Source organism: Dunckerocampus dactyliophorus, chromosome 16, assembly GCF_027744805.1.
Source record: "Dunckerocampus dactyliophorus isolate RoL2022-P2 chromosome 16, RoL_Ddac_1.1, whole genome shotgun sequence".
Lineage (NCBI taxonomy): Eukaryota > Metazoa > Chordata > Actinopteri > Syngnathiformes > Syngnathidae > Dunckerocampus > Dunckerocampus dactyliophorus.
This window is the reverse complement of record NC_072834.1, coordinates 11,032,841-11,056,722: the sequence shown is the minus strand read 5'-3', so window position 1 is coordinate 11,056,722 and position 23,882 is coordinate 11,032,841. Positions and strand designations below refer to the sequence as shown.

The 23,882-nt window shown below is 40.7% G+C and overlaps 3 protein-coding genes across 9 annotated transcripts in view; all 3 read right to left on the bottom strand.

Moving 5' to 3' along the window:
* Positions 1–23: 23 nt before the first annotated feature.
* On the bottom strand, positions 24–4,967 carry sms (spermine synthase). 2 transcript variants are annotated; one of them, XM_054754923.1, is made up of 11 exons: positions 4,771–4,967; positions 3,803–3,923; positions 3,454–3,541; positions 3,312–3,376; positions 3,067–3,242; positions 2,835–2,989; positions 2,576–2,665; positions 1,982–2,106; positions 1,833–1,912; positions 1,363–1,478; positions 24–834 (listed from the first exon to the last, which is right to left on the bottom strand). In XM_054754923.1, exons 1-11 carry the CDS (start codon positions 4,814–4,816, stop codon positions 727–729), a joined length of 1,170 nt encoding a protein of 389 aa, XP_054610898.1. In that variant the 5' UTR covers positions 4,817–4,967; the 3' UTR covers positions 24–726. The 2 variants fall into 2 exon arrangements, with proteins under 2 accessions (XP_054610898.1, XP_054610899.1); XM_054754924.1 differs by having other exon boundaries at positions 1,992–2,106; positions 4,771–4,965.
* Positions 4,968–5,277: 310 nt separating this feature from the next.
* On the bottom strand, positions 5,278–10,982 carry LOC129168760 (uncharacterized). Its single transcript, XM_054754408.1, has 6 exons — positions 10,881–10,982; positions 9,659–10,425; positions 8,867–9,125; positions 8,320–8,353; positions 8,032–8,203; positions 5,278–7,217 (listed from the first exon to the last, which is right to left on the bottom strand). The coding sequence occupies exons 2-6, from the start codon at positions 9,771–9,773 to the stop codon at positions 6,874–6,876; spliced, it is 924 nt and encodes a 307-aa protein (XP_054610383.1). The 5' UTR covers positions 9,774–10,425; positions 10,881–10,982; the 3' UTR covers positions 5,278–6,873.
* The window catches only part of LOC129168758 (ryanodine receptor 1-like), a 52,955-nt gene continuing 39,521 nt past the window's right edge, over positions 10,449–23,882 (bottom strand). For 4 of the 6 annotated variants that reach the window (XM_054754401.1, XM_054754402.1, XM_054754403.1 and 1 more), the window contains 17 exons: positions 19,728–19,809; positions 18,329–19,647; positions 18,173–18,258; positions 17,611–17,770; positions 17,425–17,511; positions 16,491–16,760; positions 16,296–16,426; positions 15,581–15,623; positions 15,369–15,502; positions 15,234–15,294; positions 12,832–12,978; positions 11,874–12,008; positions 11,640–11,796; positions 11,389–11,453; positions 11,214–11,314; positions 11,070–11,121; positions 10,449–10,983 (listed from right to left, as the gene is read on the bottom strand). In XM_054754401.1, the coding sequence (XP_054610376.1) occupies positions 10,888–10,983; positions 11,070–11,121; positions 11,214–11,314; positions 11,389–11,453; positions 11,640–11,796; positions 11,874–12,008; positions 12,832–12,978; positions 15,234–15,294; positions 15,369–15,502; positions 15,581–15,623; positions 16,296–16,426; positions 16,491–16,760; positions 17,425–17,511; positions 17,611–17,770; positions 18,173–18,258; positions 18,329–19,647; positions 19,728–19,809 (3,126 nt within the window). In that variant the 3' untranslated portion in view covers positions 10,449–10,887. The remainder of the gene's footprint in view (positions 10,984–11,069; positions 11,122–11,213; positions 11,315–11,388; positions 11,454–11,639; positions 11,797–11,873; positions 12,009–12,831; positions 12,979–15,233; positions 15,295–15,368; positions 15,503–15,580; positions 15,624–16,295; positions 16,427–16,490; positions 16,761–17,424; positions 17,512–17,610; positions 17,771–18,172; positions 18,259–18,328; positions 19,648–19,727; positions 19,810–23,882) is intronic. The other 2 variants (XM_054754405.1, XM_054754404.1) reach the window with 1 other exon arrangement.

Here is a 23,882-nt window from a genome sequence, read left to right as displayed (position 1 = left end):
CTTCCTAGAAAAAAAAAAAACAGTCCGTCGGCCAAAACCACTTTAATTGCTAAAGGTCACAAAATAAAAAATAATAATTGTGTGGGACAATGTCATTTCAAGGAACTTAAAAGGGAATAAATAAATGAGTCCCACGGGGTTGCTTGTAAACGTGCTAGGCAAGCTACATTCAGTGTCCTTCCAATGCGTGAGTGGTAGAAAATGTTACTAATAATAAAACATGACATAAAATAGCACAAGGGTGGAATTAAAGTAGTGGAATCATTTCCCTTTTAAAACATCTTTTGGACATTTGAATGCCAAGCTGGAACAAGAATCTAATCACAGTAGCTGCAACAAAAATAGCTAACAAAGAATTCCATTGTGAGACCATAAATCGGTGTATCGCACAATCTGAGCGGCAACTTAAAAGCCTGAAGGGGTTCTATCAGTAACATTACATTGTCAGTGTATCCGCTCACAGTTGAAAAGAGTGCATCCTTAATAATGTTAACGGGTCTTCAAACAAACGCAAACGATAAATACACAACTAAAAGACAGAGAGGGAAGAATAAAAACGCTCCCACAGATGTGTTCAGAGTTAACAGACCACTGGAGTGTTCTGACACTGCATGCTAATTCCAAGGCGACTGACCATAATCATTGGGCGCGTGTTTGTGTCATGGTGGATTTGTACAGGTATTTCTGTTGCAGAGTGTCTCATTCAGTCTGAACACACCTTGAGGGCTACAGCAGAAAAAAAGCCTGTTCACAATCCAGCATCAGGAGAAAAGGAGAGAAAAAAAAACCTTCAGTGAGAGAATTTACTTCTTCCATACCGTGTAGAAAACCCACCTGACACGCAGTTAAGGATGGAACACCGATTCAGGTTTTCTGCAGCACATTTACGACACAGAAAATTGTACATATTCATGTGATAAGAAAATAAAATGTTGGACTCGGTATATAGGATTCCTACACTAACTAAAATACAAATGGAAGTTTTACGGTAAATCATAAATAGAAAAGGCTCTTTTAACATAATAAAAGACTAAAAGGGTCTTTTAACATAAAAGACTAACTACGATACAAATGAAAGCTTTACAGTGAATCACCTTAATTGGAAAAGGCTCTTAACATAGTAAAAGGTTAAGATCAAAGTACGGACTAATGATGTGGCCACTACAGCATGCTTGGAAGGTCATAGCACTTAACCAGAACCAACCAATTCACAGCCCTGTGGCGGCGGCATATTTGTGCAGTGATGGGAACTGCTGCTAAGATGACAAATGTAGTCATCTGCTTTGCAACACCATTTCAATATCGAGTCATGATGATGTTTTTACCAAAGTGCGTGCTGTCAATCTACTCTTGAAAGGATACAGCTCCAAGTAGGAGGGAACACAAACCACTTTTTTGGAAAAGTCCACAGGACACGAGAGTCTTCCCAGCTGCTCCTCGTACTGACTCAGCGCCTCCGTCAGATTTGCACTGTTGCCCTGATGATCAAGCAGCAGGGGAAAAAGAAGATGTCACATGGTGCCAATGACTTGTTGAACCTGATCTTCATAGTAATGACTGCTGTGAATGGGACACATTCAAACCTAGGGAGTAAAAGCACATGTGTTCAAAGAAGAAATGTCATGAAAGATTGCTTTGAGCGTCCTGACCCCCATCCTGCTCAGAGCCACTAGGGGGCGTATTGCCATTCCTCACCATTCATCTCATTTATGCAGTAATTTTGTGGTTCCCTCTATGATGCACTGACATTCAACAGCATTCTATTCTATCAAGCATCAATCATCTCTGAGTCAAGACTCATTTATGTCACAGCCCACATAACAGTTGTTCACCTGTGTGAAATATTTCCCCTTTGGATGCAGGACCTTTATTGACAGATCCAAAATGAGACGCAGGAACTCCCACGTGGAGTCTGGAATGATCACATCACATCCTTAGACTTGTGTGAACTGATCATAAACCAAAGTGACAATATATTCACTTGTGCACACCCTCTTCTGGTTCTGTTGATATTGGGACTGCGGTGAGGTCGTTAATGATGTAGTCAAAGGTTCTTCCCTCCTGGACGTACTTCTTGAGCACAGGCACACAGTCCTCCACTAGAATCTGCAAGATGACAAAACTTGCTTCCAATGTGGACACTTGTAGTACTGCTAACAGTAATTTGTATTCATGGTGTGTTAGCTGAAATACACACGCGTACAAGTCTGTGTTGAGTCAGCAAGGTGTGTATTAGCAAACAGTGATTAAGCAGTGACTATCCATCCATCCATCCATTTTCCATACCGCTTCTCATCAGGGTCACGGGGGTATGCTGGAGCCTATCCCAGCTGACTTCAGGCGACAGGCGGGGCACACCCCGACTGGTCGCCAGCCAATCGCAGGGCACATATAGACAAACAACCATTCATACCTATGGACAATTTAGTCACCAATTAACCTAACATGCATGTTTTTGGAATGTGTGAGGAAACTGGAGTACCTGGAGAAAACCCCCCCACACACGGGGAGAACGTGCAAACTCCACACAGAAATGCCCAAGGGAGATTTTTTTTAGCAACACTCCTTCACTCACTTGGTAACAGTCTCCCTTCAGGTTATCCAACACATTGCCGCAAGTCTTCCTCATGTACATTTTGCACCCGTCAATCACCTTCTGGTCGATGTATCCAAGCTTGTCAAGGCCAAACAATATTACAAGTCACATGCAAACAGAATTCAGTGTAAACAGAAATCTATATACATATATATAACAGAATAGCCGCCAGCGCTTACAATGGCGTTCGAAGGGAAAGACAAAACCGATTTAATTAGTGAAGATGTTTAAAGGATATCTCCACCATGGTGATCATCTTTGGCTTTTGTTTGACAGCCTGAGCCAGGATGCCTCCATCGCCTCCCCCTAAAATCAGCACCTCCTTGCCAGCGTAGTCCTCCTTGCCACCGCCCATGATAGCTTCAGTGTAGGGCAAGTCACTGTCTGCCAGGTCTGTACAGTTAAAAGTCATTCTTTTAAAAGCCACGTCTGCTAAATAGGACATCCCCAACATGAAATTCCACACTTACTGACATCTCCATTAAGGACCAGTATGTTCCCAAACTGCTGCGAGTGCAATATTTTGATATTTTGGTAAGCAGAGTCTTCGTCGTATAACACACGGTCTATGTCGTACTCGGTCAGTCTTCCGTCAGTGGTGGGCCAGTACCGGTCTACTTTGGCTCCTCGGATGAGAGGCGGCAGCCTGAAAACCCCAACATGAAACGATACGCAGCCTCCTTGTCAAGTCAAGAGCTTTCGCGAGTTTGCTTACCTTTTAATGCGGGTAATCTTGCCATTTAAGAGAACTTTCAGTTTCTTCTCCAGTGTATTTAAAAGCTGATGAAATCAAAGAGTGATTAAACGACAGATTAAACGAGTGGACGGAAAGTGAACACAAGGTTAAAGGCACCTACATTGTCTAGCTGAGCAATGTTATCTCCATCATAACACTGCAGATCGATAGTGAGCAACCCGTGGGCGTGCACACGCAGAATAACAAGCCTGAGGAATAAAGGAGTCAAGTTAAATGGACACACATCAATGAAGTGATTTTCTAAATGGATGGTCTAACACACAAATCATTCATTTCCACATATTTAAAAAGGTCCCATAGGAAGTAAGTCTCACAAGTCCCACAATAGTCACACACAATATTAGTGTTATATCGTCATTAAAGTCAATTTTGCATAATAGGGGGCATTTGATGTTGGGCTGATTCAACTTCTTCATTCCAACAGATGTGTTTATTTTGAAAATATTTACCTGCCGTTCTTTCCTACAAAGGTGGCAAGGTATCCACGCCCGTCTGTGTCATGCACGATCTCTGTCATTTCCTGCTCGTGAAATATGGACAGCAGGCTGGGGACTGTTGATGCGGAGTCAACTGGGCACGAGAGGGATGCACAGATGGGAATATTTATTTCAGTCTTCTACATCACCAAACTAACATGACACACCCAGTAGCACACAAAGTCATGCAATACAGCAGAAACATCTCTCAGAATGATGCAGTGCAATTATACAAACATTTAATGAATACTTATGTCAAAAGGGTACACCATTTAGTATGCTGATCATATATTGCGTTTATTTTTCTTTATCTTTGTCTATTTTTATTTTGCATGCCGTTGTAGTTTGATATTATTACTAGTCTGTTTTATGTTCCACCACAACACCGGAAAAAAGTCCTAGTTTGTGAAACCTGTCACTGACAACGGCAATAAAAAGTATTCTGACTCTGTTTGTAAGCTGAGAAATTAGAACACAACAGCAAGTCAAACTACCACCCAACTCCGTAATTTCAGTAACTCCTCCATTATTATAATGACTCTTCCAACAAACATTGATATATTATATATAAACATGACGAATTTACCCACGTCCGACGCCACTGCGCTGTATTAAACATGGCCGCATGCTATTATCAGCAATATCAGAATGTTCAAATATTCACTGAATAGCGTTTGACAAAACTGACATGTGATTTTTAAAAATCTACTTAAATGTTCCACTCTGTATTTACATTAAATAATGACGGCTTGAAACATAAACGTCGCGTTCGCCGATGTTTCAATGAAATCAATGATAGCTCTTTGAAGGGCAGTGACACACTAGTCTATCAGGTTAACGTCTGTGGGAAGCTAGCTAAGCTAGCTAGCATGGAGCACACCACAGTGAGGTGACCCGCCGTGTTTGGACTGTGCCGAGCCCGCTAGCCGGCCTCCTCTTACCTGCCGACGAGAGGCTGAAGTCGAGGGTATAATGTCGCAGTGCCATGTTTGAAGGCAGCCGTTATCCATTCCTGGCTCAGGCAGGCGCGGCGTGTGCGTGTGCGTATAAGAGCAGCGACAGAGGGGGAGCCCTGCTGCTACCGCTGCTCTGTTACACCGGTCCGACGAGCGATGACAAGCACCGCTACAATGCGACCTACAGCAAAGAGTGTGGACGTGACTCAAGATAGTCGCCCCCCCCTCCCTCGGGCGGTCAAACGCCCCTCGTTTTTTTGTGCGTTGATAGTTTCGCTGAACAATTGGGACCTATATTTTTGTAATTTCATTGCACAATAGTTCGAAAATGCAACAATTAAGTCAATAGCGTTTTAAGTAAAGGCCAAACGCTATGCTTATCTTTTTGTTGACCCTAATCTGAGGTAACAATTTGAAAAATATTATTGTTATTGTCGGTTTAAATGCTGTAGAAGTGAGCACATTTTTTGCTTTAATGTAAAGCAAGGCAAGGCAAGTTTATTTATAGAGCACAATTCATACACACGTTAATTCAAAGTCCTTTACAGAAAAGAAGGGTAAAATCACTTGATAAAATCATTCCATAAAAACATAAAATCATTCTAAATTCGTTACATGAAATTCCATAAATCATTCCATAAAACAAAAAAGATTAGGAATGAAGAGTGCAGATAAAATACTTTCAGTTGTCATATGCACAGTTGAATAGAAGTGTTTTCAGATTGAATTTGAATATTGCCAAAGTTGACGATTGTCGCACATCTTGTGGAAGATTGTTCCAGATTTTGGTAGCATAAAACTGGAACGCAGCTTCACCGTGTTTAGTCCTGACTCTGGGCACCTGCAGGCGACCACTCCCTGAGCTTTTCAGAGCTCGAGATGGTTTATGTGTCTCTAACATGTCAGAGATGTACTTTGGCGCAAGGCCATGAAAAGACTTGTACACAAGCAGAGCTGTTTTAAAGTATGTTCTCTGAGCGACAGGAAGCAAGTGCAGAGACCTGAGTACTGGACTAATATGGTCATATTTCCTGGTTCTAGTCAGGGCTCGAGCAGCAGCATTCTGGATGTACTGCAGCTGTTTTACTGCTCGTTTAGAGAGCCCGGTGAGAAGGTGAGAATGTATAAGATAACAACAACAAAACATTAGGAAAGTCACTCGGTATGATGCGGTCCAGTTCCACACAACTACAAATATAATTCACAAAAAAGAAACTGCATTATTATGTTTGTAAGATATTTATTCCTTATAAAAGCGCCCGTCTTTGTGTGTGGATAGGGCAGGTGTCTCCATCTCTTCAGTCTTTTGAGTTAATTTGACAAAATATAATGAGAGATGAATGTTTTACTTTCTATTTACATTTGATTTTACATCACCACAAAGCAGACCTCCAAATACTGTGGTCAATTGTCATTTGTGTTTTAAAAAAATACGCAATAATGTCTGAGTTGAAGAATTATAAGGACACTCGTTCTTTTATCCTTTGATGAATTTCTCCAAATCAGCTGATGAGCTACAGCTCATAAGCTCCCTTTTTGAGGCACCTATACAGTAAAAGGTGTTCTTGTATTTGTTCAGCAAATTTGCTACTTGCAAACAGGCAACTGCAAGGGGCCCCAGCCCAGTTGGGGCCTGACAAACGTTGAACTCCTACAGCCGTGGTGCTATGCAATGGGGTCCCCTGTGTATTTTTGCCAAGGGCGCCAACAGACTCTGGAACTGCCTCTGACTATTGACATTAGGTTTGCTGAAGAGCAGAAAGTAACGGATTATCAGTTACAATTTGCACATATACACAAAATATGAACATTTAAAAAAATCTAATCTACTATATATGTAATACACTATGGTTGCAGTTGAGCTCTAACTAAGTCAGTGGTATTAATCCATGCATGGTCAGTGGACATACAAAAACACACCTTAATGTTGTAATTCTACCAACATTCACAATCGCTGACAGTGCTGATTATGTTATCATGGTAAATTACATAGAAGGTGTACGCAGTTGTGCACAAAGCGTGCTGTACTGGTTACTGGTTGTTGTCATGGTGTGACAGGAGGGGACAAGCTATTTTTTTTTTTAGCTATTAAAAAGTAAACCCACCACAATCAAAAGCATTAAAGTCAGCGTCCGCCATTTCAAAGTCAAAGCTGTTAAAGTGTGGGGAGGTGATGGCGGGGCTGTCGCTGTGGTATGCCCCTGCCGGTCCCACATCTGAGAAGTCTGCGCTGAGGGGCAGGTCAGGAGCTTTGGCATCCAGGCCGGAGGGCGAGCACGAGCCCAAGTAGCCCATAGCAGAGGAAGCAGCAGCCCCTCCCATCAGCAGGTAAACAGCCCTCACTGTCTGAGCGTTGTTGATGGTGCCGTGACGAAGACAGCCCACTGAGTGTCCACTTCCTTTGTAATACTTGGTGTGTGGAGAGTTCCTGCCTGGGTGACACACAAGCGACATCACATTTAAACACAGTTCCATACAAAGCACACATCCCAATCTTGATCAAAGAAATATTCCAGGTTAAAATCTTTATTGATTCTACCATATAATTGACAGAAACACATCATTAACCCACAAAGGACTGCAAAAGAAACCAAAAATAGAAAAATGACATCCAACTTCTTTGAATTTCCTCATGATGTGGTTCTGTAGTATGTACTATGGCCTCCATGTGCCTGTATGCACTCCCTCCAACATATGAAAATGCTGCCGATGAGATTACACCAAAAGGGGTCGAGCACCAACCGCCAGGAAAACAGTAAAATACTTTCTTCCTGTCTGACGTGAAAGAGGTCATTCATTATAAAATATAACTATGTCGCAGCAACGTAGCTCAGCAGCTTTAATTCTTTCTCCAGGTCATGTTTGCAGAACCACGGAGTTAGTGCCCTAAATTAGCCCGAAACAAATCAACTACTTCGCTGATTTGCTGATCTGCATCATGCAGCAGAGAAAACTACATAAGAGTTGGCAGGAACACACATACAGTACCTGTCAAAAGTTTGGAGACAATCTCTCATGAAAAAGAGAGGCAGAGTTGGAAAGACCACACACACACACACACATGCACACACACGCACACACAGTACCAGCATGAGAAAGTGCATCCAAACTTTTGGTACTGGTACTGTAGAAAGTCAGATAGATACACACTACAGTATAAGCAAAAAAACTTTATAACTGAATCGCTACCCTGTAAGAACATGTGAGCTCACTAAACGGAGATAAACACGACACACTAAAACTGACCTTTGTCCTTTGGGGAGCCAATCAGAGGCCCAGGAGAAGGCGCCTCTCCATTGCTGATTGGTGGAGTAGGTGGATCTTTATCCTGGATTTGATCGGGTACCAGGTCTTTTAGAGCGATGCTGAGCGGCGGCACCTGATGCCGCTTGCAAAGACTGAGAGGTGACGAGATGCTCTAAAGGAACAGAAAAGTCATGAGCAACATAGTTGATAACAGCAGATCCATTACATTCTACATAGAAGTTATCCTTTGCTTCATTTATGCCACAATAATAAAAATACAAATCTCACCTGTTTCACTTTTTTCAGCACGTTCAGCCATTGGCTACAAGGCAAAGAAGTAACTCTGTTATTGGTTATTCACACAAATTCTAATGAATCATTACTCACTATCATTACTCACTTTTAGAAAATGTCTTGTTCAGTAAACTGCACTGACGTGTTTGGGCAGTGCAATAATGCAGCACAGCATTAGTGTGAAAGCAGGTCTCCAGACATCATTAATATTATTTATTTATTTATATTATCTTACTGTTATTACTACATCCTTATGATAGTATTATTATATAATATAAACAAAATAAATAAATCATACTGCATTATTGTAAATGCTCACTTCTCAGCATTTACACAATAAGGATAGAAAAATGTTTATTTTGATATAAAATTGTACTACTGTATTGTGAATGCCTGTTTCTAAATATTCACACAATAATGAGAGCACAATTTACCACAATATCCTTATTGTTAATGCATGTTTCCATCATTCACACCACTATGTCTGATTGTAGAATGACCATTAAAGTGTTTTAAGGTAGAAGAGTGAGGGCCATCAAACCTGCAGTCTGCAGGGCTGTCGGCCAGCAGGAGCAGGTATTTATTTTGAGTCAAGATGAGCGCAAAGCAGCAATCTCGACCCCCACCGGCAGGCAGCTTTGGCAGGTCAAGGATCTCCTTGCCCTCCACGATGGCCTCGCAGCTGCTCTGCAACAACACCAGCTGGTCAGGTGGAGCGGAAGCATGGTGACACACGAGAAGGCTGCCTTCAGCTGTCAGGAGCAGGAACCTCTTCTTCCATTGTTTGAAAAGAAATCCACCTTAAAATGAGAGGTGACAGGCAGGAAAAATAAATCAGATCACTGCTTGGAGTAATTTGTACTCACCCAAAGCATGCTTATTGAATGTATTAAGCAATTGCGCCGTGATCCTGGGAACATGAGGAGCTGCTGGATTACAACATAAACACACTTTCGGCCATCATCCCAGCAGATTATAGAGGCTGTCATATGTTTGGTGGATCAAGGCACTGCACCAATCATAACATAATAACGAGTGTGTGCCTCTATCAAAATCACACCAACACATCTGGATCCCCACAGTGCGTACAACACACGTATGCTTCATGAAATAACCAAATTACAACAAGCAGATATGATCTAGACTTGACTATCACACTGGGTGACCTTCACATGCACAGTGTTTTAAAGTGCTCTGTAATTATGGGTAAAAAGCACCTATTATAACTAAAGACTGATTTAATGAGGAAATGTATGCTGATTTTAAACATATCCATCCAAATGAGCATAACACCTGCAGTCACAAAACAGAACAAATAAGATCTTGTACTCACCATACATCCTGAGTGTCCCTTGATGGATCCCAGTGACGCTCATGGTGACAACTGCTCTGACTGACTGACTCTGGGAGAAATGTAGCGAGCAGGACACGATGGGTAGAAAGCACATGAGGCTCAATGTGAGTTTTAATGCTCAGCCTTAATCCTCATTCAGATGGGATGTTCCCCCGCTTTGGGACCAGAAGAGGTTGTAATAGCACGCATGCCCAGACTGTTGTGTTGCACAAAGATTCTGTGCGTTGTGTGTCTATGGATGTGTGCGTTTACTATCAACACACTTCATTTTAGATACAACTGCACAATCTCATAAGCATCTGGTCTGTGTCTCATATGTTTAGATTGGCACTGTCAGAGAGGTATTAATTTAACAGTATGTTTATTACTGTCATTGTAATTTGCAATGTGTAGGGCTGCACTGATTCCAATAGAACATTTGGACAAAATATCCCCATAGACACACTGTTGCAGCTATATGTAGCTATATGTTCACCAAAACTGAAAATCAACTCTCCATATGATGCATTGCAGTTCTACATTGAAAACTATAAACATAACTCCTGAACACCTGAGTATTACCGTATTATTTTTGTAAAGGGAGATGTTTTCTGCAGTTGTAGCTAATGTAGTGGAAAGTGAGTGTGCACTTGTACAGTGGACACTGTGATTATGTAATTACAGTTCTGTTTTGGGCTAAACCGCTCAAACCTCTAAACCTCTTCGGCTCATTTCTCATCCAAATCCGCACGCCAGCGAACGACCTGCTGAGACATCCACATCAAATTAAAATGAGAAAAAATAACAAATAAGTACACGATTCAAGATGACAAGATCACAATATATTCATCATCGCGTGTGGAGCAGTCAATGAAATCTCAGGATCAAAACAAAACTACACGTAGAAAACACAAAAACACAAATTCAAACAAATAAATAATGTTAGAGCACAATGCATGGATTTGAATTAATAATTATTTCTGTAAGATAAAGACTGATAATGTGAAGCTAACACACATAACGTCTTTCTCTGCAGGAAAATCAAGTGTTCAGATGAAGGCACTAATTAAATAATGTTGTACATTTTAATGCACTCAACGAGTCCAATTATTTGCACATCAGAAACTTTCTCTTCTCACAGTGTCTGAAAGCGAGGTTTGACTTGCTGCCGTATATGTTCATCCAGCAGTTTATATAAAGTATACATATATAAAATAGCTACTTGTTCGTTATGACAGTTGATCTTCATATTGCTTTCGGAAACAGTCTCCAGCAGGGAAGAAGTCCCAGCAACGTTCTTGGTACATCTTCCAAACGTATGACTCCTGTAACATAAAATAGGGAAGAAGAATTTAGAGAAAGTTGATGCCATGTACTGATAAACAAACTTATTACAAGCAATCAGACTGACCTGTCCAGTGTGTTCAGTCTCATCTTTGTTGATGAGGTACATTAAGAAAAACCTGAGAGGCGTTAACATGTTAATAGTCCTCCTGGTGCATATGTATGAATACTAAGTTATATGAGCACACACATTTAGATGCAGTATACTCACATGTAATTAGCCAGGTTGTGTTCATCCAGCGTGTGAGTCTCAAATCCATGTGGTGTTGTATCAAAGTAATCGCTCCCGATGCCACATATGAAGCATTTTGTCTGCAGAAAACAATCAATGATGGTTTATTGGTAACTGGTGCTGAACTGTCAAGTCATAACAACAAATGACATACCTCCATGTCTTCTTTGACCTGCTCTTGTTGATCTCTGAGTTCTCCAAAAGCATCAATGATCAAACCTGCAGCATAGGCACACACAAATATTTGTCATAAAAATGCCTAAACTAATCTACAAATATTGTTCATTGTTTGTTGTAATGTTTATTATTGTGGATGGAGTGGTGTGCAACTGCTCTATTTTTCATATTTTGGTTACCTTATCTATTGTTGTGGCTTGTAAATGGTAAGTTTTATAGTTTGTTTACCCTGGATGATGGCCAGCAAGATGACAATGACAAAGAAGAAGAAAGTTATGTCAAAGACCACTCTGTATAGTTCATATTCATCCCCGGCAGGATCCTCGATTTCATCTCCGATGCCGCCGCCAGCACGTACACCCACGTACATGTGGAAGAGGTAGCACTATAGAAAAAGAAGCAGACAAGAGTGTGAGAGCGCTGGTGAGCGCTGGCTGTGGCTCGACGACTGCAACAACTCACCGTCATCATGTCGTCACATTTCATATCCGGTTCGTCTTCATCCTCGCTCTTGTTGTAAAACTTGCGGAAGAAGTTGAAAGCCACCACAGTGTACAGGTACACTACTACTGCCAGCAGGCCTACTGTCATCATCAGCTAGAGGGACATGAGGAGCAGAATGAGCATCATCATACGGGGGGAGGCTTGAAATATGGACACAAGTGAGGGGAATGCCGCTCTTAATCAATTCCAGCATGACTGGACTGACATGTACGCACAAAGCAAAGTCCATAACAGCATGCATGGATGAGTATAGTTATAGAAAAACTTGAGAGCTGACCTCAACCTTCACACAGACATTCTGAGTGGCACCGGTGACCTTAAACCTCACCTAATGCTCCAAATTCTTGTATAAAGCCATCTTAGCATTCTTACTTTCTGTAAATCTAATGACCGTGTGTCCCAATACTTTTGTCCATATAGTGTCACTTGACAGCACTACTGAGCTTAGATTTTGTCCAGCATCAGTGAACTTCCTGTATTTGTAACAGGAAGGCGACAAATCCTTTTGTCTATTGCGGAAAACTGATGATCATTATTATTTTCTGGAACAGTACTCCTATTGTATCTCATTATAGTGTGCAGTTGTACCTAATAAAGTGTAAGTGTATTGTGAGAATTCCAGTTATGTTTTAGACTAATCTGCATGGCAACAACCTGCTGAGACATCCAAATCAGATTATACATATATAATAAACAAAACAAAGTAACGCTGAGAAGTACAACTCATCTTATGTCATTACTAGTGAAAATGATTTGCAGATATTTTAGAATGAAGGATTAAGTAAGTACACACGTATGAAGATATTGACTAGAAGGACACAACTACATCCTGTAGGTGAAATGACCTGGTGACCCAATACTTTTGCACAAGAGTGTATATTTCATATGTATTTTTGGTTTTGTTTTATGCACGTGCCTGTTTGCCATTGTGCGTCACTGAAGACAGAATGGTGCGCAGGGTCTTGACGCCCATGGCAATGTCCAGCAGGTGACACGCGAAGAAGAAGTTGTTATAGTGGCCGAGCAGAGACATAATCAGATACCAACACAGATAAAGGAAGGTCTGAAAGAGATTTAAAGCACAACATTTAACATGAGTCATACAGTCATGGCCAAATATATTGGCATGCCAAAGATGCCAATTGTTTTTGGCCAAAGATGTCACACACCCAAATCGGCCTAATTTATACAGCCATGGCCAAAAACATTGCATCTTTGGCCAAAAACATTGGCATCTTTGGCACGGCAGTATTTTTGGACGTGAGAATACAAGGGTTGCATCAGACATTGGAACGTTTGCACTTTTCCACATATACGCGCTAAAACCAACAAAGCAAGCTAGATAAAACTTGAAAAGCTAGTTAAACTTGGTAGACAACTGTATGCAGTGTTCAGTGATATGCGGTCTGGGGAGGCAGGTGAGGCAGAGCTTGATAATGCTTAAATAAAAAAGTGAATAATGTCCACATAAAATAAATATTAACATTTTTCCATGGAACTGAAATATAAATGTATTTTTCTGTAGGATCCCAATTGTTTTAAACATTTTGTTTAGTAAAAATTGCTGAATGCGCACATATTTATTATTCACCATGACTTTCTACAGCCTGTGTAATGTCTTTAATGTAAATGTGACATCATTATCCTTGCTAATCAGGATAAATAAAATACAAAGAAATTTCATACGTGGAGGCGCCTCAGTGCTCGCCTCATCCTAAAGGGGTGTTGATTTAAACATTTTTGGAAGGGGGGTTGACAGCAGCAACACCAGCTGCAGCAAGTCAAATGCATTAGAAATGGGTTTTGCTCTCTATGGAGTAACAGCAGTGACAAGCACCTTCCAGCTCATGCACAACCCCACCCCTCAGGATGAAGTGGTACTGCAAGTGCCTTCCATATGACATTTCTTGGTATTATTGTATTATTACGGATATGTATTATTAAGAATTATGATGTCACACTTACATTGAAGACATTACAAAGGTAACCTGCTGACAAACAGAAAATCAGGCACGCGTGATGATCCGACTCAGTGTGCACTCATATAGTAGGCATGGCTGGCGCACTAAGCCGAGAAAAGACGCTCGTGCCAGACTGACGTTAGGTTTCTTTCCTGTATTTGAACAGAAAATGTGAAAATGCCGTCATTTTTACTGAAGAACATGTTGACGATTGGAATCATACAGAAAAATTTGAATACAGTTCAATGGACAAATATTAATTTTATGTTATCATTATTTGTTTTTGATCGTTCATCATGATGCTCTGCCTCACCTGCCTTTCCTGACTGCACGTCACTGGGGATTATATACTCAAACTCATGAGAAGATGATCAGTGTTTTTCAAAAACATATTAGAACTTTTCTGGGCGAAGGATAGGTGCATGTACTTCATATACAAATTGAACTAAGAACACAATGATTTTCATTTTATTAAAAAATAAGTAAATGACACTAAGTAAGTAAGTAAGTATTTGAAAAAGTATTTGAAAACAATTTGGAAACTTTTTTTTAACCAAAGTGAATTATTCTGCTCTTTTTCTTGCTACCCTCTTAATGAGCCACCTGTACAGTATTAAAAAAAAAACAAAAACCTCCTCACTAATATGACCTTTCACCCTTGCTACCTCCATCTTAGTCCTGTTATTGCGATTAGGGTTAATTGGAAATAATGCCTATAAATTGTTGAATTAATACCGCTGTGACAGAATCGATTAAAACCGATTATTATCAGATTGACACAAATATAATACATTACATATCATACATATAACACAATACAAGTCTGGAAAAAAAATGGGCTGTCTTATAGTCGTGGTTTCGAGATTTATACACGCAAACAGGTGGCGCCTAACGATTTCTCCCCATGTCAAAGCTTTTGTTCCTGTCACTCAAATATACACACCAGTGACCTGGAAAGAAGCAGAGACGTACTGGAAAAAAAAAGTGTCTCGTTGGTAATTTTTGTTCATTTTCAGCAGCTAAGAAATATACCAGTTATTATTTTACTGATATTAAATCCATTCATTCATTTTCTGTGCCGCTTAATACTCATTAGGGTCGCAGTGGTATGTTGGAACCTATCCCAGCTGACTTTGGGTGAGAGGCAGGGTACACCCTGAACTGGTCGCCAGCCAATCGCAGATATTGAAAACATGACTATTGAAAAGTATTTTTTTTCCCTTTCATTTTGTCTTAAAATATATTTTTCCAAAAACAGGCCCCATATAGAGTGCTGGTCTTATTTGACTCAATACAGTATCAGTGCGTATATAGACACAATGGCAGAAAAAACTGCATGGAAATTCCTGGTGCTTACACCATCCGTGAACACCACACCAAACTTCCAGATCTGGTACTTGATGTCAATGGTAGTCGCCCTGACGAGACAAACAACACCATGAGTTCAAATTCCATTACAATTTAAAACATCCAAAGCATCTTTTTTGCCTACCATGCAAATGCTGAGTTGTCAGATTCCTCTTGTTTCTTTTCATGCTGCTGACTCACATCCAGGGATGCCAGGTCCACACCCAACAGTTCGGCGATTCTTTCTCGGCCATAAATGTCTCCATATTTATCCAAAACCTGGATGCAGACGTTGGCTGCTTACAATAGATCCAGTAGAACTGTATTTATTTTAACAGCAAAGCAAATATAACTCGCCTTTCGTTTGACAAATTTATCCCAGTAGTTGTTTGGGAAGGACCTATTGGGGTAAAAGGACAGGATTCATTTATGTGATTTTTGGATACCGTAAAAACTGCAATTAAAGCCTTTATTCAAGTAACCACTAAGTCGACACAAGCAAATAACCGCGGAGGTCTCTGTAATTAGCATTGCTTTAAAAAATCGTATAAACAGTTGTCACCCTAGGTAACCTTCTAACATAGTAGCTGCATTTGAAGTATCATGAGAGCTTTTTCTACCCTTGCATGTGCTTTAAAATGTTGGTTGCACTACTCAGCTGTTGGTGTGAAGCTGGTGTGAAATGAGTTCCACTTGCCGTACTGTTGTGTACAATGAACTCAGTAGTATTGGTGCTGGTTGAGCAGTTTGCTCCTTACTGCTATTACAACATTGGTTCTGTTGCTGCTGTGTTGTGCAATACACGTCTTAACAAATGACCATGTGATCAAAGAGAGGTATGTTTTCCTTTCTACTTTCTCATGCAGTCCAAATGATTAAAGTTTACACATAAAACGTGCTATATTTAATCTTTTAAAATTTTGGAGATAACAGCCCCTCTTCAATTATTGTCTGCTTCCAAGTAACGCCCTGTCCTTTTTGCAGTTTAGGTAAATGAATGTCCTAGCTATAATTATACCCTTTGCAGCATACAGTATTCCCTATACATGCAATTCTTATTCCTTCCACATACGGCGTGTTCAGGACAAGACGATCCCACTGGCCCTTGATGTCTTCGTCCTCTGGCTGCTCCGTGATGTAAAGTCCATCAAACTCTAGCTTTCTTGCAAGTTCTTTCTCCCGTTTGAAGATCACCAGTGGAATCTGATAAAATCGAGAAAACATGTGGAACAAATCTGTAGCATCACAGCTCACACCGTCCGCCTACCTTGAGGCAGTTGTAGCCAATGATGCAGATGAAGGAGATGACGGTGTGAAGAATGGCGAGGAAGGACAACGTAGGCTGCATGTAGCCCGTGCTCTCCTCAAGATAGAAATACAGTGGTACATCTTCTTCATCCTCATCTCCATCATCCATTCCAGAACCATCCACCTCATCTCCCGAGCCTTCAAATAGACCAGAGCCTTCGAAGAACCCACTTCCTTCTGCCAGCCCGGATCCTTCCATGTCATCACCCTCAGGTGGGGTGTCAGACACCTTTTCAAACCAGATAATGTGAAATATGTCATTTACATACACACTCTGGACATCTGCTTTATCCAGCCATACCTAATAAAAGAGTTGTGTGAAAGCATGCCTTCAAAAAATTACATGATGCAGTGCAGTTCTAACCCATTCATCTTCTATGCCGCTTATCCTCACTAGGGTTGCGGGTATGCTGGAGCCTATCCCAGCTGACTTTGGGCGAAGGCGAGGGCGGACTGGACTGGTCGCCAGCCAATCGCAGGGCACATATAGACAAACAACCATTCACACTCACATTCATACCTATGGACAATTAACAGTAGCCAATGAACCTAACACGCATGTTTTTTTTTGGAAGGTGGAAGGAAACCAGAAAACCCGGAGAAAACCCACACACACATGGGGAGAACATGCAATCTCCACACAGAGATGCCCAACGGAGATTCAAACCCAGGTCTTACCGATCTTCTGACTGTGTGGGCAACATGCTAACCACTAGGCCACTGTGCAGCCCCAGTTCTAACCACATTGTTGAATTAATACCTCTCTGACCGTGTCATTCAATACTGAGCCTTATTATCTTCATGAAGGCATATTTTTTAAAATTGCGTGCACCCATTATGAGAGTGCAGTATATAGAATCCATTTACAAATGTATACAAACTCAAGACCTCACCCTGTAGAAGAGCAGAATAAAGTTCAGGGCGAAAGCGAGGAACAGAGCCAGAAAACGCAAGTTGTAGAAGTTTCTGGAGAGGTAGTTCTGAGAAAGATAGAGGGGAACAATTACAATATCTTAGACAAGTTTCAGCTGGGAGTAATAGCAAAAATGTGGGGGAAATACTGTAGATCATAATTTCACCATAAATTTATTTCTCTGTGTTTCCAGCTCAGTCCAGATTTGGAATCCCCCTCCCTTTTTAGGTTTCTTTTCTTTTATCGCTGCAGACTTCTTTGGTTCTGTGGTCACTTCTTTCCCCTGAGTCTCAGATTCTTTCTCTGCTTTCTCCCCGGTTTCAACACTGAAAGAAACACCAAGGAAGTTATGCTTTTATCACAATTTATGAGCTTCTTAGAAGTATGATGTAAAAACATCTTAGCCAAGTGAATGTGGTGAAAGAGTGGTTCAGGAAGATCCAATTAATTGAGAAATTTGAGTGGTGATCTGGAAAAAGAAGCTGATCCAGAAGCATTTGTTCCACTTTGTTATAAGGACATTTTTAGACTTTTTCTTTAATTTCTCAGTAGTTAATGCATTAATGTCAATGACCACAATAAGGCTCATGCAGGAGGTAAGTATCTATCAAGGTGCAGATGCAGGTCCTAGGGACTGTAGGTGTCTGAAAAGTATTACAGCATTAGACTGAGGATGTTTGCCAATTTTGCTATGCCAAGAGAAACAACAATCAACTGGCATCTCGTACTCAGCCTTTTCGGGCTCTGGAGGTGTTTCCTCAACAGGAGCTGGTTCTGGAGGCTTTTGGCTGGCATCAGTCTCTTCAGGCTGCTGCTATAAAACAAAGTAATGACTTAACCTTTTACAGTACTTTGCAAAAGTTCACCAAAGTAGCAAAATCTACCATTTTCCTCTTTGTTATAGGCGTCCCCTCAGGTGTTGGTGGTTCAACGGTGGCCTCAACCCCCATGTCGCCGAGCCCACCAGGAGCATCGATACCTGGTATCCTTCCACCTTCCTTCTCCTGGGTATCCTCCTCCTCCTCTTCCCCACTTCCGGTTTCTCCAGTGTCCGTAACCCCTCCCATGTCTTGCTCCTCCCCCATCCCAGGTTCCCCCGGTCCATCACCGTGCACATCATCCTGTGTTGGATCAGGCATGCTGGCCAAAATCTCCGTCACTGTGATATTTTTAGCTCCCTCCACTAAGCCGCCTCCGAACAGGGTATGCCAGATAATCATAAAGAAGCCTTTGCACACGTTGTAGATAAAGTGCAGGATGCTCAGTAGGATGGTCCAGAAGAAGGTGGACAGGGCAACCACAATCTCCTTCAAAGTCATCTTCCTCACCCGGCGATATTGTCTGCGGAGATTACGGAAGGTGAAGATGCTGAAGAAACTTAACATGCTGTTTATGAAGTCTGCAAAGGCTGAGCTGGACTCAGGCGGCCCCTCCTCTCCATTTGTGTCCTCCTCTCCTGTTCCGCTCACTGCTCCTGCTCCTGCCTCACCGCCAACTTCGTCTATCTCGTCATCCTCTTCTCCCTTTTCCTCTTCTTCCTGCTCGGAAATTTGCGAGGCGATATTCATCTCAAAGATGGTGTCCTCACAGAAGTTGACGAACATCTCCATCTTTTCTGACTCGCCGCCCTCGTTCACGACATCAAAGATGAACTGTCGCTTGGATTCTCGGACCTGAGGCATCTCCCACTGTCTGCGGTTGACCTCGCTGATCTCAAAGTAGATGCGCTCAATCTTACGGCTGGCGCCCATGATTTCAATACGGCCCAGGAAGGGGCGGAAGTAGTTGAGCACACTCTCTGCTTGCTCCAGGAAGTTTTGCAGTCGAGTGTCGTGAGGAACGTGCTCAGACAGGTTGGTGAGCAGCACGGCGATGTTGAAACCAATGTCCTTGGCGGGTTCCTGGAAGCGACTGGCGAACTCCTCGTAGTTGATCATGTCGTTTTCGTCCGCCTCTGAGCAGGACAAGAGGAACTGGATTTCCGAAGGTGTGTACTGCTTCTGACTGTCCATGGCTTTCTGGAAGTCCTTCTTGGAAATAAGCCCTCGAGGATCCGTGATGTAATCTTTGAACGCATCAGACGCCACAATGTCTTTCAGTTTGAGGAACATGTCAAAGAACTTAAGGATCATCTCCACGTTGCTTGACGACTCTACTAACATGTCTACCATCTGGCGGGCGATGGTGCCATTCACCACGTTCCCTGAGTGACAGGACACAACAGTTTTATGAATAAAAGTTTAAGAAGTAAAAAAAGTAACTTTTAATAACATAGCCTTTTACCTTCTAATAGCGAGAGCAACATGACAACCATGTCTTTCTGCAGGTCCAGAAGCTCCTTCAGCAGACCAATCTGGCTCGAATCCTGCGACCATAAAACAACATGCCAAGCAATATAAATAATGGCAAGTGACTGCACATTAGGGCCTCATATTCACTTAATGAAATGCAATCATTGGGAAGGGGGGAAAACACAAGTATAAATACTCCAGCTATTACAGTTGATCCCCGCATATTCAGGATTCATCATTCACAACCCCGCAATTTGGTGGATTTTTGGTCAAATATTTTTGTATTTTTATTTAAATAGGCAGTTTTTTCTACAGAAAACACATCTTATTCACCCTAAGTCTGTAGTAATTTATAAATATGTGATAATAAAGCACAAAATATACAGTACAGCATACATGTAATGACATGATGTCAGGGCAAGATGGCGGCACCCTGTTTTGTGTCTACAGCAGCATTCGACAGTCAGCTCGCTGTTACAATCCGGCCTGAAAAACGTGCAGTGAGGTGAACACAAGTTAATATATGATCGTACGTCGTTACTGTAATTACAATAGATAGACAGTGTGGATTATGTAGACGCGGCTTGGAGAAACACCTTCTCCAACAGTTAGCTGAGACGACCCAGGGGCCTGTGGAGAAACTAGGTCGTGTACCACCGGTAGCCGCATGACAGAGAGATGGAGGTGGCACCATAGCAGACAGAAGCTCGGTTGTAACACATGCCTGATAACCAGGCTAAAGACTACACCGTGACTCCGATTCCATCTGTTCTATCGATCCTCTTTCATTATCATTCATTAATGGTGAGCACCCATACGTTTTACAATTGAAAATGTGTTTAATAAATGTGTGTTTAGGGCTTAAACCTGGATTGTGTCAGGAGTGAACAATGGCAGTTGAAGAGAAACGGGGAGGGTTCTGGAGATTAATCCAATCTAATAAGAACATTTTTTATTGCAAATATTGATCTGAAATCGGAGGAAAATAAAGCTAGCAGGAAGGTTTGAAAGGGGATGAGTGAAGTGTCCAATATATAAATTTTTATGAGCGTGTCAATCACTTGTGGATGGTCTGTCAACATAACCCATACAAATCGCGGGGACCGACTGTATGTAGAATTGAGCTTATGTTTTTATAGCAGAAGTCCAACAAATGAGTCACAAATTCACAGCACAAATGAAGGCAGGTTAATAATGAGTAAAATAAAATGGTGACACAGTTGCAAAGTCGATTAAACACAAAGACACACAGAGCGCATGTTGCATTAAAACATATAGTCCAACACCAGAGTCATTTTGTTATTAAAGTATACACTGGAACAGTGGCGGTTAAAAGTCAATCACCTTCTCAGGATGTTTTGTAGTCACCTGCTCCTTTTTCATATGTTTCTGAATGTTAGAATACATGTTGTTCATACTCTCAATTTAAAATGAATCAATTAAACTTTGAAATGTGATGCTGCATTGTAAATGTATTATTATGTAATGATGTCACTGAGACATTTTGCTGTGTGAAGACACATGGCTGCCTTTAGGCACATTCGTATCTTTATTAAATTTGAAAAAAACATGGTTTTAGAGAGAAAAGTGTTTACATGTTTAAGCTCATGCATTTTATGACCTTCAAAGTAGGTGACATTTATGTTCTAAAATGTTACAATTGCTAGTGTTGCATTTGACTTGAAGAAACTTTGTGTTGTTTGACATAAAATGTTATATGTACAATTTAAAACTATACTGTACAGTAATCCCTCGTTTATCACGGGCAATTGGTTCCAGACTTGACCACAATGGGTGAATTTCCATGAAGTACGCTTAGAGCCCTCTAAACATGAAATAACACCCGTATAGTCACTTTTACACTCATATTACCCAATATAGTAAACTAAATAATAGAAAATATGACGTCTTAGATATAAATAAGATATAACTCACACATGAGCATTGACAGCGTACTTTCTACGGTGGCTATTGCATCACCAGTGTAACGTTATTGGCACTAGTGACCACTATCGAATACTGTTTGTAGTTAAGGAGAGACTCACTTCAATCACTTTATTAACAGGCAGAGAACACATACTGTATGCAGTGAACATTCACAGAGCAGCTGCTGTTGGCCACAACCTACGCCAGTATCTGCTCTCTTCACACTGCTAACCAAAGATGCTGCTGCTAACAATCAGCTAAACACAACAGTCAACTGTAGATAGCTGATGTCACACACATCACTCCCCAGGCCACACTCCGTAAAGGCGCACACAAGTCACATTTATTACACTGCATATCACGTCTTCTGAACGCCTTATATTTGTATTTTTATTCATTTAGCCATTCTTATGCTTCAAAATGCTTAATTTAGGCTAAGATTACTTACAATTTGCTTAAATATGCATATTGTTTAACTAATAATAGGCCGTATTCAACCACAAAACAGCAGATCATTTATTAATTAATTTTTGAAAAAGATAGCGTGATGTTCAAACCATGATGTAGCGAGGGATGACTGTGTATGCAAATGTATTCCCTTATTGTTCAACATTCCAGATGCATTTTCCTTTTTTAAGCAGATGGGTATAAAACAGCCTGAGAGGTGAAACCAACACATTATTATGATCACAACAATAGATAATAAACAAAGTGGATACATACTTTACCCTGCATTGAACATGTGGAAGACAGTTTAAATAATCAATAAATTATTCAGTTTTTATACAATTAAAAACATTCATGTGCATAAAAATATGTATTTTGAAATATATGGTGAGAACATTGCAACAATCTTTCGATTTACAGGCTAATTCATAACATTTTTGCCGTCATTTTAATTGCAGGCTAAATTTACGGTGTCTAATTAATAACATGTCTACTGTAAAATACCTCATGTTCACTGATGCACCGCAGTGCATCAAATACTACCATTGCAAAACACAAAGAGTGCAGAGTCATTTGTTAGGCGTATCCTATATGTTAGAAAGTTCTGAACGCATCAGAATGAGTTTTGAACTGTCTAAAACTGGATGTAGAATTTAAACAGTTATACATGCAAGATGTAAGGCATATACAGTAAAAACAGAGTACTATTGGCCTACTGCACTGCACTAAATATAATAAACACATTAATAGAATTAATGCACATGTCGGCCTTAACTAAGAATAAAATCCATCCATTTTCTATACCACTTGTCCTCACTTGGGTATGCTGGAGCCTTGAGAATAATATAGAAAATGTTAATTTATGTTGGTAAAAATAAAGATGTAAGTATGTCGAATTAAAAGCATACATAAACTATGGGTTTTACTAATAAAATCGACAATGGCTGAGTATTCAAGTGACCCATGACAGCCATGACAATGTGACAGTGAGCTGCATGCACAACAAGATGCTGACACTGAAGCAGTTAAACCGAGTTCAGCCATCATCGATTTTATTATTTTCGCATGTGTATGTATTGAAAATTGATGTCAGTGTATATGTTCAGCCATAAGGTCGTATATCAAGCAAAGGTTTTGCAAGCAAGTCATGAAAGGAGCCATTGTGCGGTGCATCCAGGAAATGTAAGCTCTACTAAACATCCACTAGCAAGACATACTGTATACAAACATCATATTGAAGCTTCATGACAGTCAAGATGAATCAGAAAACAAGAAAAAAAACATCCTGCTTTTGATTTATGTGACTGATACAGACTCACTGGCAACAACATTAGGTACACCTGCATAATCTAATAAAATGTACAGTAAATCCCTGCTTTTCGCAAGGGTTATATTTCGGGACCACCAGAAAAAAGGCGAAAATCAAGTGTATTTGTCACATAAGCACACTGTGACACTTTTATTTATTTATTTTTATTTTATTCATACTTAAATTGTAACTATTATTTTACTGTCTTATTTATTTTTATTTTTTCTTGTGTTTTTATGTCTGTTTATTCTGCGCTGTTGCCCAGCACGTTGATGTTCTCCTCCAACTTTGTATCAACATTTCTAATAACAACTGCTGTAATTGTTACATTAGATTTAGTTCCAGAACCCTGCCCCGTCTCTGTAATGTAAGATGATCGATGAACGGATGGAATTGGGAGCCACGGTGTAGACGTTTTATCAGTGGCGGCTGCTCATTGACTACAACAGAAGCTGAACTTGCCCT

Coding starts and splice junctions, on each gene's coding strand:
- sms (XM_054754923.1), bottom strand. CDS start 4,816: ATGGCACTGCGACATTATACCCTCGACTTCAGCCTCTCGTCGGCAG. Junction 3,243..3,311: donor AAGATTACCCGCATTAAAAG/GTAAGCAAACTC, acceptor TGGGGTTTTCAG/GCTGCCGCCTCTCATCCGAG. Junction 2,666..2,834: donor AGATGATCACCATGGTGGAG/ATATCCTTTAAA, acceptor AAGCTTGGATAC/ATCGACCAGAAGGTGATTGA.
- LOC129168760 (XM_054754408.1), bottom strand. CDS start 9,773: ATGTGCTTTCTACCCATCGTGTCCTGCTCGCTACATTTCTCCCAGAGT. Junction 9,126..9,658: donor AGGGACACTCAGGATGTATG/GTGAGTACAAGA, acceptor TCTCATTTTAAG/GTGGATTTCTTTTCAAACAA. Junction 7,218..8,031: donor TGGCTCCCCAAAGGACAAAG/GTCAGTTTTAGT, acceptor TGTGTCACCCAG/GCAGGAACTCTCCACACACC.